At 29.0% G+C, this 19,421-nt stretch overlaps 1 protein-coding gene across 5 annotated transcripts; it reads right to left on the reverse strand.

The window, feature by feature from the left end:
* Nucleotides 1–601: 601 nt before the first annotated feature.
* LOC143231963 (methyltransferase-like protein 25B) lies at nucleotides 602–19,316 on the reverse strand. Of its 5 annotated transcripts, none has more exons than XM_076466863.1 (12): nucleotides 19,055–19,316; nucleotides 17,812–17,921; nucleotides 17,331–17,473; nucleotides 14,106–14,215; nucleotides 13,005–13,169; nucleotides 11,545–11,715; nucleotides 10,599–10,649; nucleotides 9,547–9,680; nucleotides 8,140–8,264; nucleotides 6,724–6,853; nucleotides 2,666–2,853; nucleotides 602–2,296 (listed from the first exon to the last, which is right to left on the reverse strand). In XM_076466863.1, exons 1-12 carry the CDS (start codon nucleotides 19,157–19,159, stop codon nucleotides 2,151–2,153), a joined length of 1,578 nt encoding a protein of 525 aa, XP_076322978.1. In that variant the 5' UTR covers nucleotides 19,160–19,316; the 3' UTR covers nucleotides 602–2,150. The 5 variants fall into 5 exon arrangements, with proteins under 5 accessions (XP_076322978.1, XP_076322977.1, XP_076322979.1 ...); XM_076466862.1 differs by having other exon boundaries at nucleotides 14,064–14,215; XM_076466864.1 differs by lacking the exon at nucleotides 8,140–8,264 and having other exon boundaries at nucleotides 6,724–6,819; nucleotides 14,064–14,215.
* Between the last annotated feature and the right edge of the window lie 105 nt (nucleotides 19,317–19,421).

The following is a 19,421-nucleotide window of genomic DNA, read 5'->3' on the forward strand; positions in this document are numbered from 1 at the left end:
GGAAATAGTCTCATACTTTAGATATTTCAAAGTGTAACTGAATCTTCATCAGGGGTTTAATATTTTGCAAGAGTTAAGACCTATACACAGTTTCAATAATCACATTATTAAACTTGCATACAGTTCAGTGGATAAAATTTCCACTATCTATTAGTAACATCTGGTCCTTCACCCTTATTAATGTTTTAAAATTATTTTTGTTACATTTAATTGTTTTAATAGATTCATTAGTATTACTACTATTAATATTTGTAGATTTTGCTAAAGTATTTTCCCAATGAATCAAATGTTTAGTTCCATTAGCATTATGCATTTTTATATGAATAGAATTTTAAAACTGTTACAAATAGGATATTAACAGTGTTGTTGTCAGTCAAGTATGTAGCAATGGAGAAAGGTTAGTCCTGATATTGCTGACAGAACTGTAAAAAAATAAATAAAAAATGGAGATAAAAACATTGTTTAAACCAATGGCTGAAAACATTTAGAAAGACTTATATTACCATTTATACATGGTTTATATTTACAAACAATGCAACAATTGAAATGCAAATTATTTTTCCAGTATATAAACCAATGATGATGATGTCCAACCAGATTCTTTGTTGAAGATTAAATGGATTTAATGAAAAAAACTAGTATATACAAAATAACATGCAAATGTGAAAATATTTGTACAGGGCAAAATACAATATATTTACAATACAGATTAAATAAAACATAATGCAGATATATTACCTTTAGCTGATTATACGAATAAAACTAAGTACTTGATTTAGTGGGATGAAAACATTTTATCAGAACCTGTAGTTTATGAGGCTGCTCCCAGTCTCTGTTTTGTTATTATACAACAAAATTATAGAGTAAAACATTTTTATTGTATTTAGACACGGGACAATTTCATTTTAAATTCATTGCACACTGTTAAATGTTGATTTTGCAAAAGTGTCATCCTAAACTTAATAGAATTTATCCTTTTTTAGATGCTTTGGTAAGAATTATGGAGACTAGTTTAAAACGTATCAAAAGTTATTTGCTATCAACATGACCCTACATCATGAGTCTAATCATGCTTTAAAGCAAAAATGGTTTCATAACTGATTTAAGCCACAAGAAGCAGTATCAAAAAGCTGGCTGTCAGTAGAAGTCTTAAAAAAAGAAAGGATAAAAATTTCAATTGACATTTCAAACTGACTTCTAAAATAGCAGCTTATTAATATACCTTACTTTCTTGGTATTTCATGTATTTAAAAAAAGTAGAACATGGTATAATTTAGCTATTATTCTACAAAAAAAAACTGAAAATTATTAAAAAAAATAATTTCTCCAAAAAGTTGTGTATTAAATTAATTGCACATGTGGTGAAGCTTATATAGTCAAAATAGAAAATATTTAAAAAGATACAAAAAGTCATCTAAGTGATAAGAAAATGTTAAAAGTTATCTTCAGCAATGGCCAAACATTTTTGGTATTGTAGTGGGAAGTATGACCAGAAGAATACAAGAACTGTTTCTAAAAAATGCCAGAATTAATAAACACTGTTGTTATATCTTATAGAAGACAACTTTTGGAATGTCTTTTTCTATTATGCATAATAATCATTTGTACAAATATTCATGGTGGGCCCAAAAAGTAACATTCTTCCCTCTGTTTATAATTTTTAAATATTAGTTTCTATGTTTCTTTCCTTCTTTTGGATATAAACAGGCTGAGGTTGCAGTGTAATGACAATTTTAATAATGCCAATACCCACTGCTGAAACCAGTTGAATTGTGATTTTATTAATTAATATCTTATTATGATCAAAAAGCATAATCTGTTTCTAAAAAAAATATTGTTAAATGTGGCATTCATGTATGAGTAAAAACTGATATAGAATAATGATTGGAAATGTTGAGTCAGTTTTCATCACTTCAACTCCACTGTATCAACTTCATACACACTAATACTAATCTTATTCACTGATAATTTGGACATTGCTTTAAATATTCACCAAATCTACAATGCCAGGACATTATTTCAACAGTATAACCATTGGACATTGTTTTAAATATTCACTAAATCTACAATGCCAAAATATTATTTCAACCACTGTTATAATTTAATGGTGTTAAAAATTTTATTATAAATAAAAATGTTTTACAGTTAAATTACACTTGTGATATTAGAGATGATGATTTAGGCTGGCTAGCTGATGCTTGCTTTTCAGGAGGGTCAGGAACCTTTACAGCCAATAACACTTGGTTTCGAGGAGACATATCAGGATCAAATAATGGTATTAAAAGGCTTGGTATACCTGTTTCAATAACACAAGTAATATTTTCTACATATAATTAATTATACATATTATAATAAATTTGATAAAATCTTTGTTGTTTTAATCTTTTTATTTTCAGGCAATAACTGGAAAGTTATTTTTATCATGTTATATATTAAAACCAAAAACTATATTAGAAATATAATTCAAACTAAACATTTTACCAAGAGGTAAAAATTAGATAATTAAACTTTTTTTTTATAGGCAATACCATTAAAACACAAAATTTTCCATCTAAAAATACTTGTAATTGTTTGGTCAAATATTTCTATTATTATCTGTGACATGTACACTACACAGAATTGTAAACACCAGGGTAGAAATGTATAATATACAAGCCAACATCACCTTTCTCATATAGATACAACATTCGATCAATCAGAACTAAACTTTCAATCACAGGAGCCAAAAGCAAGCGCAAGGAGTAAAACACAACTACATGTTCCCATTGCTCCAAATATGATGCAACCCAAGACGAGTTGACATCTTTATCAGGAATGTACAACTGAATTCTATTAAGAGCTTTCTGTACATATCTGCAAAAAAAGAAAGTGTTTTTAAAAATTCTACTGTTCTTTGATAGATTGTTTAGGCAGAGTATTCATGATGAAACTTTGTAGAATGGATGGCAACTGCCTGTTCTGTACAGGATGATGTTTTGAAAGTCTTTCATCTTCAGACTTTTGAAACATTGTCCTCTACACTTGTGTCTCCACAACAGGCAGTTGCCATCACTTCTACTGTTATTGTTAAGTGTCGGAACTTTACAAAATACAAAAGTTCACCTTTAATCTCGTGATAATTTTTTAACATAATAAACTTATTTTAACACAGATGATTAATCTTGTACTCGCCGAGGAAGATTCCAAACTATAAGAATTATATATGTTTATTAAGAAAAACAAAATGTCACAAGCATACTTTCAGATATCTTCACAAAAGCCTTAGGTATACAGCTTATTTGAGATACTGTAAAACTTGTTTTAAGTCAGAAGATTACCATTCGATACTTTCAACCTAAACAGCATCTTACATGATGCAACAGGTGAATGGTTAGGTCAGATACAACAAAATTAAGATGTAGCTATCTCTAATTGGGAATACTGGTCAGAAAAATGGAAGCCAGCCAGCAGCAACCACTAGCTACACAACTACTCTTTGTCAAATACAGTGGAATTGACTGTTACCTCTATGGTGGGCCATCTAAAGTGCTGTTCAGTGGTAAAGAGTAACATCTTCCTAGTCTTTACTTGACATGCTGACCAATATGCATGTCCAACCAAAGTTGAAAGTTAAGTTGCATATTAATGTATTATTTTCAAATTATATTGTAAGGAAAAAGACAGAAAACAACTTAATATCTGTTAAGCTATGACTTGTATAGAAACCTTCATTGTATTCAATACAAGTTACTGAAGAAATATCAATTTTGCTAAAGTCTCACAATTTTTCATGTCTGGACAAAATATGATTTTCTTAATTTAGAATGATTTTGCTAACAAATTGGTTAATAAGAAATTAAAGTAAGTAGTTAAATAATTCTCCTTAATTCACTGAATTAAGCAGCTATATAAAAGATATTTTTCTCTGGGTAAAGAATTATACCATTTTAATGAATGAGGCTTGAAAACAATAAGTTAAAAATAGTTTCTAGTAAAAACTGTAACATTAAGAACAGTTATCATATCCAAAGGTGCCATATAATATTGTTGAATCTAAATAATCAGAATATTCATTTTATTTTATAAAAAAGTTAGGTTTACCAATAATCATAACATCAAAATACATTCCAACAAATAAGTGTCCATTTAAAGTTAATTTTAGGGTTTCAACTTCCTACATCCTGGCTTGTCAAGACATAGTGAATCTAAATTTTAATAAGTGAAATCAGAAAATGATGTTTTTCATGTTTAATAAATTTTATGTAATTGAATTATTTAAAGAGCAGGAAAAAATATTGTGCAAATGACTGAAGGCTCTGTTGAATTCATTTAATCAGACAAACAATAATGGAAACACACAAGCATTGCCATTACAGTCATCACAATCACCAGTAACTAGATGGTGAGCCTATAAAATATTATCACAGAAAATACAAAAGAAAGCACAAATAACATGAGCAGCACTCTAGTATTTTTGTAGATGAGCACTTTGCTTTACTCAAACCATGTGTTCATGTAGCCATACAGGTTTCCTAAGCATAATTGTGTAATATTGTTCCAAATGTTCTATATTACTCCGTTAAAATGAGATAAATCGTTTGTTTGACTTTTGACTTTCTTAGGTGTTAAATCCACATAGCTTCAAGATAATTTAGAGCAGAACTCTATGCAGCCATGGTTATGAGCTTCCCAAAATATTTCACCATATTTGCATAAGGAAAATAAACTGATGCCCAATGACTTGTGACTTTTGAAAGAATGGCAAGATGGGTCAGAATGTGCTTGTCCAATCAGAGGGCCAACAATTTTGTATAAATCACCAACACCACTGGTTAAGATGCATCCCAAACCTGCATTGATTCCTCTACCAGGGTTTATTGTAGATTATACACTTTGACTGTGATACTGTTTTTCTTTTGACTATCAAACAATCTGTCAGTGACTGTTTCCCAATAACTGAAACTAGGATTCATTTGTAAAGAACACATGTATCTAGTTTTACTCAATATACTGTTTGTGGTTTGATGCCAGTTTCAATGTTTAGGTTTAGTTATCTCCTTTCTGCACCAGTTTCTGAGCAGCTACATCCATTGAGATTTGTTCTAATGTAGTATATCTTACAGCAAGATCATTGGTATTATATGTATTCAACCATTATGTATCCATACCAAAAATGCTCTGAGATGCTTAACATCACTACTGATCATTTTTGGCTTTCTACCTTTACCACTTCTATTTTCAACAGAACTAGTTTCATGTATTCTTTTCAGGCCACATTTACAATGAAGTATACTTGACAAGCTAAACACTTGATTCCCATGTACTTGTCATATGTTATTTCAATCTTGGAAGCCTTATGTTATACATATTGAAATCCTAGCCAACAATATTGCTGTTTGTGCAAACTCCTGCATTTCAATACATCTAAAAGGGCAATACTACTCCATATTATATAATAATCACAATTTTATCCATCTATTAAAGATTAATCATAATATTAATTAATATTTAATCATAATATTGTATAAAATATATTGTGTTATGGTAATATTAAATAAATTGAAAACTATATTACAAATATTTTAAATTAATGAAGGAAACAATTATTGGATCCAAAAACAGTTTTACATGATTCTGAATATATAGAATTGTTAGTTTTAAAGCAGTATTTGTTAATCATTATTTTTTCAACAGAAAAACTCATAATGTTTGAAAAAAAGATTATGATAACAAATTATGTGGAAAGTTTTAAAACAGCGTTGAAAAAATTAAGGAGACTCAAAAACAAAAAAACAATGAAAATGAAACTAACTCAAAATACAAACAAAAGTGAATATGGAAAACAGATAAAGATGTATACAATTTTTTCTCTTATGGACATTCTTCACAGATATTTAAAATTAAATGGGTGAAATGGTATATGCACCAATGAAATAATTATGCTATGTCGAGTATGGGATCATTACAGAAATGCATAACAACACAAGTAAGCCTAGAGGAATTCTGAAGAAACGAGCAACAGGCTTCATGGATTATAAGCCCACTAACTACATCCAGAAACAGTTATAAATAGTTATTTAGTTGGTGTTATTTTTAAGTGTGCTGTTAAACTTGGATTATGAGTAAAGTACCTTAACCACCTGGCCATGCCGAGCCTATTCCTCTTGATAAAAAGAAAAAAGGTTTCTATGCCAGTATGGCCCTTTATTTGGTTATAAAATATTAAATCAAATAAAAGATTATATTTCTGAAGGGAGTCAAAAAAACTAAAACTATTTTTCACACTTTTTTTATAATAAGATTAATTTTATTTTGTCTATCTGTATTCTCCGCTTTTATGAAGTTTTGGATCAGTCTCTATGGTACTTAATACACATCATTCATCCATCACTTAGTACTTTTTAATGTATTTATTTCAATTTCACTTGATTCATGTTACCAAGTGAAATGAATTTTCTTAATGATAAAGTACAAACTAAAAAGTGAGTATTATCCTAATTTAATAACAAAATCAATGAATTACAATAATGTACTTTAAATACTAAATAAATGCACTAGATTTGTTTTCAATATTTGAAAAAAATAACCCTCTAAGCAAATAAGAAGATAGCAAATATTTCTTAGAAGTCATATCATAGAATTTAAGAAATCTACATGAACAGGCCTCAAGTTCTTTACCACCATTTGTAATACCATGGCATAACAGGCAGTACAATAATTGAAATCAGAAATTGACACACTTACTCTGTAAATGTGATTCTGTCTGCATGACTGACACTTCGAAGTCCATATCGACGTTTGTCTGGATAATATTTGCTTATCAATGCTTCAAGTGTGGCTCTATAGCAATGAATTTTTAAGGAGCTAGCATTTTCTAGACAAAATTTACACAAAACATCCATGAAACATTTAAGTCATTTTTATCTACTTGTAAATCAGAAATCTTTCATTCATTATTACAAGGTAAAACAACTGAAAAATCAGGTGACAAAATAATGAGAATAATTACAGTAACCAGTTATAAATGTTCTTTATAGTACACAATGTTTTAAGAAAATACTTTACTCATTCCTACTATAACCTCAGAATTATTTTGTTTCCACCTTGATTTCTAGAAGAAAGTTCATTAAATATATTTAGCAATTTCATTTCTAGAAAATAAATATAGATTTTAACACTATTATAAATTATTTCAAATTCTGAAAGAAAGAAATAATTTCACATTGACACAAAATAGGGTCTAATTCGCGTGCTTAGAAAATATATTTTGTTTTGTTTATGAATTCTGAAAAACTCCTGTAAGCTAATCATATAGCATATACAACAGAGCAGCTTCAAACCTTATGAAATTGTTCTTAATTTTCACTAATGAAATATTCTACAAGTTTTCATATCTTTATTATTATTATTACTTTTTATTGCAGAAATTATTTAGCATTATTAGCTGGTCTTACCTTGTAAGTTTTATTGGGTTTTTGTTTTTTGTTTTGAATTTCATGCAAAGCTACATGAGGGCTATCAGAGCTGGCTGTTCCTAATTTAGCAGTGAAAGACTACAGGGATGGTTATTTATAATCACAATCCACCACCAACTCTTGGACTACTCTTTTACCAATAAATAGTGGGATTGACCATCATGTTATAATGCCTCCATGGCATATTTGGTAGGATGGGAATTCGAACCCATGCCCTTCAGATTACGAGTCAAGCACTAACTATTATAAAGCTTATTGTTAAAAAATATTGCTAACAGAGAATACTTAACTGATAAAATAATGCATTCTAATCTTTATAAAAGTAAAAATGTAAGAACAACATATTCAATTATATTCTTATTACTAATTTGATTTTTAGTTTTGATTTACATACATAGCTTATTCTAACTAACCATTTATATTAAATATTTCTGTATCTTACAGTCTTGTTTATGTTTTAATACATTGTAAAAAAAACAACATCATTTTACATTTTGAGGTGAACAAAGCTGTACTGATACCAAATATTTTGAAACTGAAAGTGCAATTTCATCTTGTAGGCTTTTTAAAAGTTTGAGTGGTATCTTTTGTCCTCTAACTTATTGTTTAATAATTTATTTATGCAGAATCTTATACCAATTGAAATAAACTTACACATGAAATATACATAAGCAAACAGATTCACCTTTAAGTTTCTTGCTATATTTCTCAATGGCATGGCAGGCTACTTCTAGTGCCTCATAATTTAATTTGTGTTCAGGTTTATTTCTGATAAATGAGCTTAGAGGATAACCACTTGCCAAACCAGTACTATCAAATAAGAAAATACAAGGATAAACACTTTATTGAAGGATAGTTTTAACTTTCTGAAAACAGTGAAATTATTTCTATACCTTATATATTTTAATCAGTTACAGCTCTATCTGAAATTTCTTACAAAATTTAATTGAATTTTTAGATTTTTAAAAAATTTATTTCTACATTTTACACTGAAAATAAAAAACACAATTAACACTGTATATTCTGAGCTTCACAAAGGTGTAGTGCGTTTACTTCTCATTGCCTACTTCCACAGCAGACAAAACCAGTCTTTGTACAAGCCATCCTATTTTTATAATGTGAGAGAAAAGATGTAGCTTCACTTAAACATTACTTATAAAAATTACAATTAAGTGTTTTAATAATATTTATCTTTTGGATTTTTTCCTTCCTTCCTTGTATTTTGTGCAGAATTAATTAAGTTATAATTGATAATTATTTAAAACATATTTTTTCCATTAAACACAGTAAAAATCACAAAAGGATAGAAAAAAAAGCTAGAACTCTGCACTTTAAACACTGAAATATGACATATATTTCACACATTTATTCAAAAAGAGTTAAAAATATCTTGTTAAATCCTATGGATGTTTTGCTCAGTAAGAATATTTAGTTTTATGTTCTCAATCATGCCAATAACAGCAAGGCCTTTTACTCAATATAGCATAGCTTATTAGGCAGGCTGGTCTACAATGTACAAAGCCTCAGTTGATACACCTTGTGCAGTCTTGTACAATACGTCAAATTACTAAAGCTATTAGGATAAATTAGAATACCATATAAAAAAACTTCAGTAAAATTGCAAGGTCAATAAAACACTATTGCATTATCTGTACATTCAGTTTCAATCTACTTTTAGTTTATAATGTATAGTTTTTCTGAAATATCTTTGGACACATGTGACTATGATAATAAGAAAATCCTTAGGGTATAGGAGTGGGCAACCTAAAGTTGAAATAATGATTAATGAAAGCTTAAGCTACAAAGAATTACTTTCATACTGATAATGGTATATCTGAAAATTGTGAGAAACAATAAAAGTGTTATTAATTTTTGGAGAAAAAATTTAAAAATACAAATAAAATTATTTAATACTGCATTTGATAGGGCTCTCTTCAAAATCAAATATATTTCACAAAAAATTATACAACTCTTTTGCATTTGTTTAAAACAATGTTTAGAAGAATAGTTCCAGTATTGAAGACAGAACTTGTTTTATTTAAACTATATGTTACTTGGCTTGCCAAAAAAATTTAAGTGTTCCAGTCTTTACCTGTTAATATCTAACTTCATGTAACAACATCCTACTGATAACAACATTCTTGCTTCTGAAGTTTCCGTAAAAAGTCGTAGCATTGTTGAAGCAAGATTTCCACAAGTGTGTAGTCCGACAAGGCCAAAATGAGTCTGTAAGCATTTAATATGCAAGTTCAACTGCAGTTAGAATCAATGTTGCAAATTTATCATTTGGTAGAGGAAACTACAATATTTATTACTCAATTAACTGTCAAAATTTAAAATATGTTTGAACAATAAACACTTATTACTTTCCAGTATGTAAAACTTGAAAGGATCATGTTGTTATGTTCTATCACTTCCATGATTTGACAGACTCATTTATAGATTATTCATAAAAAATAATATGAAAGAAAGTCCACATAATAATAATAAATGAACTTAATTCTTTCTTAGTATTTGCCACTACAGGCTACTATCACTGGTAGAAGTTTTCACTTCCAAAAAAAAGTTACTTGCTAACAGTACTATAAGTAATGTACCAAAAAGCTTACTAGAACAATTTCACACAAAATCAACAAATTAACTGAATACACAGAAAAGCTAATCCTGATATTAATACTTCAATAACCTCTCAATCACTGAACAAACTGGAAACTGGTACGATGCTTCATTGGTTTTCATATGTATTATGTACCATTGTTTCTAAAAAGACTAGATGCACCATATATATAGACATGTACATTATATGTAGTAATAACTCAAAACTGCTAGTTCCTACCAGAAACAGACTAGATACACCATATATATAGACATGTTTGTTATATGTAGTAGTAACTCAGAACTGCTAGTTCCTACCAGAAACAGACTAGATACACCATATATATAGACATGTACGTTATATGTAGTAGTAACTCAAAATTGCTAGTTCCTACCAGAAACAGACTAGATACACCATATATATAGACATGTTTGTTATATGTAGTAGTAACTCAGAACTGCTAGTTCCTACCAGAAACAGACTAGATACACCATATATATAGATATGTATGTTATATGTAGTAATAACTCAGGACTACTTGTTCCTACCACATCATTGAAGAAGTTATCTTTCGTTGATGGCCAAGAATCATTGAGGACCTAGAAATGTGAAGAGTATTATTTTTAGCGAGATATTAAAAAGTTCATGACAGTGTAAAACAGATTGATCACAATTCCCTTTACATCTGAACCTAAATAAAACTTACTGGTAAATCTAAACTGGAAAAATATCCCAGACTCTAACTTAATCTTCAAATAGCTAGCACAATAGTTAGACTGGAAAGTACAACACACTACATGACTTTAACAAAACATCTCGTAAACAGTTAAACAACAATAAGCCCTACATCTTACTAACAACTAAATATAGCATTATTCAAAATTTATAGTCATATGCTTTACACTTTCTATGATTTAATTGTAAAAAAATTACTTGTATAGTAAGAAAACTGTAAAAATCAGACATAAGCATACATTTATGACCATAACAATTAAGAATGAAGAAAGGTTATTTCTAGATCTAAGCTTTATATTTAGGGTAACTCACTCATACATTTTCTGCTAATGAAAGGCTACAGCTAATGGAATTAACTTTATGACAGCACAGGAACAATTAACACTCTGTCTGATATATAAAGCAGACAATGAAGTCTTTTGTTCAGTACAACAGAGTTTACGAGTCTAGCTGGACTATAATAGACAAAGACTCATTTGAAATGATATTTATACAGTCATGTGTGATACATTAAATCTTACTCTGCATAACGTTCAAACTAGAGAAGTATGATTTGTTTTTCTTATTGTGATGTGATACTAATGGATTATGCTTTGTCAGCTTTGGCATTTATACACCATAAGTACTAAAACAGTGGTTTTAGTCATTACCTCTTATCCTGAAAGCTAATACCCAAGAAATTCCTTTAATTCAAATATATGTTAAGTAACATAAGTATGTTGTATTATTTCTATTGTAACTTAACTATACTTTTATCACCTGTAACAGGTCGTCTGGAGTCGAAGAGGCTGAAACACAATAACGAAGGTGTTTTGGAGGTTCATGGCAGCAAACTGGAAATTTTTTATACTTTTCAATAAGTTCATTACTAATATCCTCTTCAACTGAATATGCCAATCTTTGTTCCTTCTTCTTCATATGACTTAAGGCCTTATTACATGAAACAAAACCCATGAAATATTCTGGCAAAAATAAATTTCATGAACGCTTTAAAAAAATGTTTTATAATACATCATCATGAAACACAATTTGGCCAATATTCTTAAAATAAATTATAACTAAAAAATATTTTCCTCTGAAAGAGTATACCTAAATGGTCTATACAAGATAAAAAGCACACACACACATATATATATATATATATTACAGTGCAAAAGTCTACACAATGGCCTGCAATAGTAACTCCATAAACATTTTTTATTAGAAAAAGAATATTAAAATAATGAAAAAAAGCTATCCATATATTTCAGAGCAACATTTATTATTTTATTGTACTTATATAGCTTATTTGTTTACCTTTGTAGGTTAATTTGAAAATTTTATATTACAAGCAAAGGTAACAGTAGTGGAAAAAGAAGGGTACCTATCCCCAATGATGAGAAAATAATAAGTTAATTTATCAATTTAAATTATTTCATGGACTTTTTAAAAGGTTGTTGTGATGCATTCTTGATTTCGTTCAAAGTCAAAACACTGAGCTGCTTATATTGCCCACAACAAAAAGTAATTGTTGAGCATTTCAGTCACAATAAGAGCTGCCCAACAATAACATAGGTAAATCTACATTTATGTTATTTATGTCACATGTTGAAAAGTGTATGATAGTATGACTAATAGTGTGGAATATCCTGTTTGTAACATAAAATTTGACATTGACATTATTTAAGCTTGTTCTCCTGTTATTTCAAAAGTGAATGTTGAGCTTTATTGGTGTGTGCAGCTTTTCAAATGCAGTGCAGAAATCAGCCACACTAAATGGGAGACAGATGAACATTTAGACAGACACTACGGTTCACAATATATATAAACAGTATTTTAATTTATACTTTATACATGCATTTATTGTTATCAGGCCTATTTTTATGGTGTAGCTCAGTTCAACTTTTTGTTTTCAATACCGTTTTTTGTTGCTGTTGCTGAAAACAACATTGTAACAACATTATTTGTTGAGTTTTTCCTCCTATAGTTCTTTTTTGTCGTTTGATATATGCCTCCTATACAACTGGCTGTGCTTACCATTCTCTTTAAATTTCCTAGCTGTGTTTTGCCAAGATATGACATTTTTAGCACCAGTTCTTTTGTGGTTACAAAAATAGCACTGCTTATTATTACTAGCAAGTACTAACTATTATATAATTAAATAGCTTGGATTTGTAAATATAACTACAGGACAAAGGTAAGGTGTTCATGTGTGTACAAATACATAACTATTAACTAACTTGTTCATCTAACTTCTGAGCTCCTGAGACATGCTGTTCTTCTGCTTCTACAGTTGCCACTTGAAAATGATAGCCAAGAGCCAATAAACGAGCAAGATGGCCTTGACCAGAACCAACATCAATAACCTGGTCACACTGAATCTGTTTAAGTACCAAGTCAATAACCTAAAATATTTAAACATCAAAATTGAATGTATCAAAACCCCTTTTAAAAGTGGCAAATTGTTAGGAACTGAAGATTTAAGTTTCCATCTTACAAATAAAAAGATACAGTGTTGTTTTGTTAAAGATAACACATTAAGATAATTTTTATGATTAAAGACTCACATTGAATAACCTTTTTACATTACAATATATATTAGAAATAATTGTTTTAAATGCAGACTCTTAGTTACAAACATACTTAAAAGAAAGCTTGTAAAAATTTACTTTGTAACAAGATAATAATAAAACAAACTTCCTGACAAGTTTAAATAAAAGTGGAAGTGATGTCCACATAGAAAATTAGAAAACACATAAAAACAGGATCATCTAAGTACAAAAGTTTTCAACTATTCAAGCAAATTCTTTTTGTCAAACCTTCAAAAAACCTACCAGCATTACAGGTTATATCACAACTTAAGAATGAGAGTTACTACTTGAAATGCTATGCAATAAGTTATTTACTTAAGTGATATTATTCCACTCATATGTTTTTTTTTCCATAAAAATAGAATAACTTGTAACTATAGATAGAATAACATATAGAGAATATACCAACTGTTATGTCTGAAATAAAAAATCAAATAATACTCAGATTGTTTCTACATTATTAATAACTTAATTATTATTCTACATAAATAAACAACTGATGTGGTAACTTCTTCCAACTCTTAGGTCATATGTATTATTGAACAATCTATTTTTCATGTAGTTTCATTTTTAAGCATCCTTTTAAAAAATTTAAAAAACAGTTCTTTGAAAATACAAGTAACTTACTAAATTTCTACCAATGATCTTCTAACTGGTATACAGTAAACATTATTCTAATTTTGAACACGTTGTATAAGATAAATTAACCTGGGTTAATCTCAAAATTTCATGCTGTTTCTTTGGTCTTACTCGTCTTCTGAAAATATGTTCCAGGTTCACATGTTGACCACCAGTAGCAGAGAATTCATTCACAGCTTTCAACCACTTTATTTTAGAGACTTTAGTCATATCTGTAGGAACTATTCAAAACAAAAAAGTAACAATTTTTATTTCTTTTTACTGTAAGCCAACATCATTGAATAATTAGTAACTCAGCTTTGAAGCTTTAGTAATAAAATAGTTACATAGTTACTCAAGTAATGTATAAATATTTACTGTGTTACTTCTGAAATAAGCTCCACCCCATAATGAGGCAAGAAGTCAGGAATGTTGTCATAATGCAAAATGAAGGCATTCAAAGAAATGATATATTTTTTTTAAACATACATAAAAATGAAAGTGGCAAATTATATAAAAACTAAAAATTTATTAAACTGGAGATTCATAGAGCTCCATCTGGATGGAGTTACCACATAAATCCACACAATTCTTATTACTGGTGATTGCAGCTAAGCATAAATAAATTCCCTTAACTATTTTGCCTCAAAAACAGAAAATCGTAAAGCTTCACTTTCAACTACAAAATGAAACAAATTAAAAAATTTGAATAAAATCAGATTTTAAGAAAACTAATAATAGAGATATTTTTAAATGCTAGATAGATATTGTATTATGTTTTATTATTACAAGGGGCGTCCATCTCACTATAGTAGTTGACAAGATATATATCTAGATACTGATGCCTTGATACAATGCACATATAGATAGAGGTATTTTACAAACATTTTATTACAAAATTTGACAGTCTTGTCTGTAATTTATTATTTATATTACCAATATTATCTTTTTTAAGTTCTTCATACTTTACAGTATTTTTTTTAGGCTCAATCAACTAAATGGCAGCTGGCAAGAGAAGCGAAATAAAAGCAAAATTAATATATGTCTATCTAATTTCTTATTGTTAAATTGTTATGTTACTTTGCACGTAATGATTTTGATAAAAGAAATTATGACAAATTGTACTACTCGATACTCATTTTCTTTAACTGAATCATTAATTCTTAGCAAAAATATTTTATTAGAAATTCTGATTTTTTTCTGTACAAAATACTCATAATGTTTGTCTAAAGCTGACCAAATTTCATGAAGATATATAAATTGTATTGTACTGTATTGGATGACGCATTGATATAATTGTTTCATGGCTTCACAATACGAGATTTGTGTCATACTTATTGCTGCATCACCATGTCTTTATGTTTAACTCTTTAACTTTTCTTTAATGTAAAATAAAATCATTACTAACTTGTCTAAAACTTTTCCTACAAGAGAATGATGTGACAAAAACTTGGTAGAAAATCTGATTTTGAAGGCTAGCAAACATAAAAAAAAACTATATGTAACTGATTAGTGAAACTTCTCAGTGTTACTAGATTTTGAATCTATTTACCACAATGCTAGAATCAGGCCCCAAGTTTCCCTTCTCAACACCAAAATGTACCAGAATAAAACATAAGTAAAAAGCAATATTAAGTGCATATTTTGAATGATACAATTGCTTAAATAAAATTGACACATATAACTAATGAACTATTCTATTCATTATATGAATCATTTGAAATTAAGCACAATCTTGTTTCACCAGTTTAAATTCCTTTAACCAATTACACATGATTACAATGCTCTGTGATTAACATTATGTTAACTAATTTATCATCATTTTATCAAACAATTGGCTCGGCATGGCCGAGCGTGTTAGGCCGTGGGACTCGTAATCTGAGGGTCGCGGGTTGGCACCCTCTTTGCACCAAACATGCTCGCCCTCCCAGCTGTGGGGGTGTTATAATGTGATGGTCAATCCCACTTTTTGTTGGTAAAAGAGTAGCTCAAGAGTTGGCAGTGGGTGGTGATGACTAGCTGCCTTCTCTCTAATCTTACACTGCTAAATTAGGGACAGCTAGGTGCAATGGGCTAACAACCTACTCACTTAAATTCCTGTTACGAAAACCGCAGTGATTGCGGCCCTATGTTCCTTAATGGAATCGAGTGGCAGATGATGATGATGATATCAAACAATTAATTATTTATTCCAAATACTTCCTGATGAGACAACAATGTTTATAATTGATATAATTAAATTGTAAATTTTATAAATTATATGTAACATTAATGTTTCATATGAATAGTTATTTTGATTATGTTTTGCTTTCTCATTTGTCTACATCATTTTTATTTTATATTATCTCGTTAAATTAACAATGTGTTTTTTTCCATGTAATTTACATTGAAGTGGTTATTTCATTTTTTATTGTAGTTTAATGAAGGGGTTATTTTATGTTAAACCTTTTATGCAACTGTGAAAAGTTTATTTTGAAAGTATGTTCATTTTTCATAGTTTTATTGCATGATACTAAAATTATGATTTAATAATCTGCAACGAACCTGATGATAACTGAAGAAGGTCGAAACATTGTTCGCTCCTCTATTAGTGCTTTCTCCACCCATACCAGCCATTTTTAAAATATATAAAATTATGATTTGTTTCTTAAAGGGTTTGAATTAGTGATGTCTACTTATGTTAAAAGTTTGCTGAAAAACAAAAATTCCTTATAACTTACTCTCACTTCCTCTAAGTTCAGACAAACAAACAAGTCATTCTAATACACTTGTCACAGTAATTCTTACTTTTTACAGAATACTCCTTCAGTGTAAGTCAAAAAGAAAGTCCTACTCTTCATCCAATTACAATTAATTGAGTTTAGAATATTTTCCAACACTGCCACAGTGTAGACATGTAAGTATGATAGGTTAAACCAATCTTCTACCAGTCAATACGACTCAAAAGACATATGTAAATGTGAAATGCAATCAAATTAGAGATCCAAATTATAAATCTTTATGTACTTGCACACAATATTTAAGTTAATACCATCTCAACAGTATGTTCACAGACAGAGAACTTTGAAGCTTTCTCAATTACATACAGACTGCAAGATAGTTTATGAGATAGGGAACCAATGTAATAAGTGTCCTTAACAAGCATTACCACTCAATGCAACAATACTTCTAAACCCGATAGATTATTGTGACCCAAACAAAAGTATAAACTATGAATTGAATCAATCAGCTGCATTAAATTTTTAAAATATAAAAAAAGGGTTATAATTTCTAAGTAGAGGACAAAGCAGAAACTATGGTCCCCACCAGTTATTCTTACTAATTAATAATTACAAAAAAAATATAATTAAAATATACCTTCTTGATGTGGATGACCAGGTATGATCTTATTCAAAAATAAGTAAACAGCTTCTGGTGAGCTTATGGGCTTTCTTGTAAGTGCTAATGCATTTACAGTTGCACGATAAGCTTGTAAACTCAAAGGCCAAACTTGCTTATAGCTAAAAAAATTTGGAAAATGATACAAGTGCACTAATATAAGAACAATAATTCCACAATTTCTATGAATAGTTAACAACACTGATTTAGTAATTTTAATTATGAAGATCAGCAAACTTCAAGAATCACAAAAGGGTTTTTACAAAAACTGGTAATTTTTTACTTTAAAATGACCTTAACATGATTTTTATACACCTTTTACAAAAAATTCATCATAAAATACTTTCCCTATTTAAATATCTATTCCTCATTACATTAACTTTAATTTAAACATGGTATTAAAATAGTTTTTTACCAAAAAAAATACTTCTAAACAGTTAAAAACTGAAATAAGCCATACGAAATGTCTCCTTCACTGAGCCAATCACCTAGCTCTTGAGGACCAACATTGGATAGAAAAGAAGACCAGCACAGTGGCAGCTTGTTCCAGTGATTCTCAGTAAAAAAGTCCTGTTAAAGCATCATTAAAAATGTTATAAATTAACAATAAGATAAATTAGTAAACAAATTATTAACACTTAAAGCTCTTTAAAACTTAAACCTAACTTGTTATACTTAAGAAAAAAAATCACTAAATATGCTCTCAAAAATTAATTTTTTAGTATATTACTAAATGCAAGGAAGCATTCTCTTTTTAATAAACATATTATGGCTTAATGTATCTTTGTGGGCAAATTTCTATATTTTGCCAGAAATTGTTGAAACATTTAGTAATAACACCGTTATTTTACAATGTTAGTGGTGACGAACAATAATGATGACAAAATGGTACTTAAATACATATTACTTTAAATTGTTTTAATGTAAGCTACTTATTAGCAACCTCATTCAAATGAATTGGTAAACATTTAATTTTATCATCTTTACATTTTTGTGGCAAGATGTCAGATGTTCATCCATCAAACTTTTAGCTATGAATGTACATGAGTGTCAAAAATTACAACAGATTGGAATATTACAAAATCTAACCTGGCAAGCATTGAGCTCAAGAACTGTGGTTCACACTTTTGCCCTGAAACAAATGCTTTAATGACTGGAAGGTAAGGGCTTAAAAGTCTCAAAGCAACCAAATTCAAATCTAGTTCATAATTATCCCCCCTGTTACTAAATTCAGGTGACACCCTTGTCTCGAACAATCCTTAGTACTTATGTGGATTTAACTGAGTGACTTGAGACAGATGAAGTTTTGTCACTGTATGCATAAATAAAGAACTTTATATTTCAAACTATTATTTATGTTTTCCTTCACTGTCCATGTTCAATATATTCTAAGGTTGACATTCATGAACATAAATTCTGTAGGAATTTTGACTTTTTTTTTTCTAGATATCTGTGTACTTGATTACTACATCGTTTGAATTCAAATCATATATTAAGTAACAAAGATCTTGTTACAGTGGAAAAATATATTTTATAGACTGATCTTTTTTATTTATTTTAATTTAGTTAACCATAAAATGCATTATAAAACTTTCCCTCAGGCCTATGGGCAGTCTGTTTCACAGTAAGAGCAAAGAAAACAAAACAATTAGAGAAAAAGTTATATACAGCACTAAAGATTGTATAGTGAATTAATAACATACCAAAACAAAGGCTTCTGTGAGCCATGAATATTCATTTAGAAACTTCATCAATAACAATGAGTACTGTTTTACCCATTTAAAATTTTCGTTACTACAATGCACCATTTTATAATTTTAAAAAATCAAGCTTCGTTTGAATCACATGACATAATAACCAGTTATACGCTGTATCTTTATAACACTTTGCGGAATATAACAATCACATTCAAATTGGTGTAGCTTTTGATGTTTGTGCACGTTTACCGCTTTGCATCATGAAAACCTGGCTATCTTTACACAAAATAATATTCTCAAATGCTTGTACTAAATGGTGACTTTTTTTTTTTTTTTTTTTTGCTGTGAGTGTCTATACAAAGGCCTACAAAAT

Source organism: Tachypleus tridentatus, chromosome 11, assembly GCF_004210375.1.
Source record: "Tachypleus tridentatus isolate NWPU-2018 chromosome 11, ASM421037v1, whole genome shotgun sequence".
In the NCBI taxonomy this organism is placed as follows: Eukaryota; Metazoa; Arthropoda; class Merostomata; order Xiphosura; family Limulidae; genus Tachypleus; species Tachypleus tridentatus.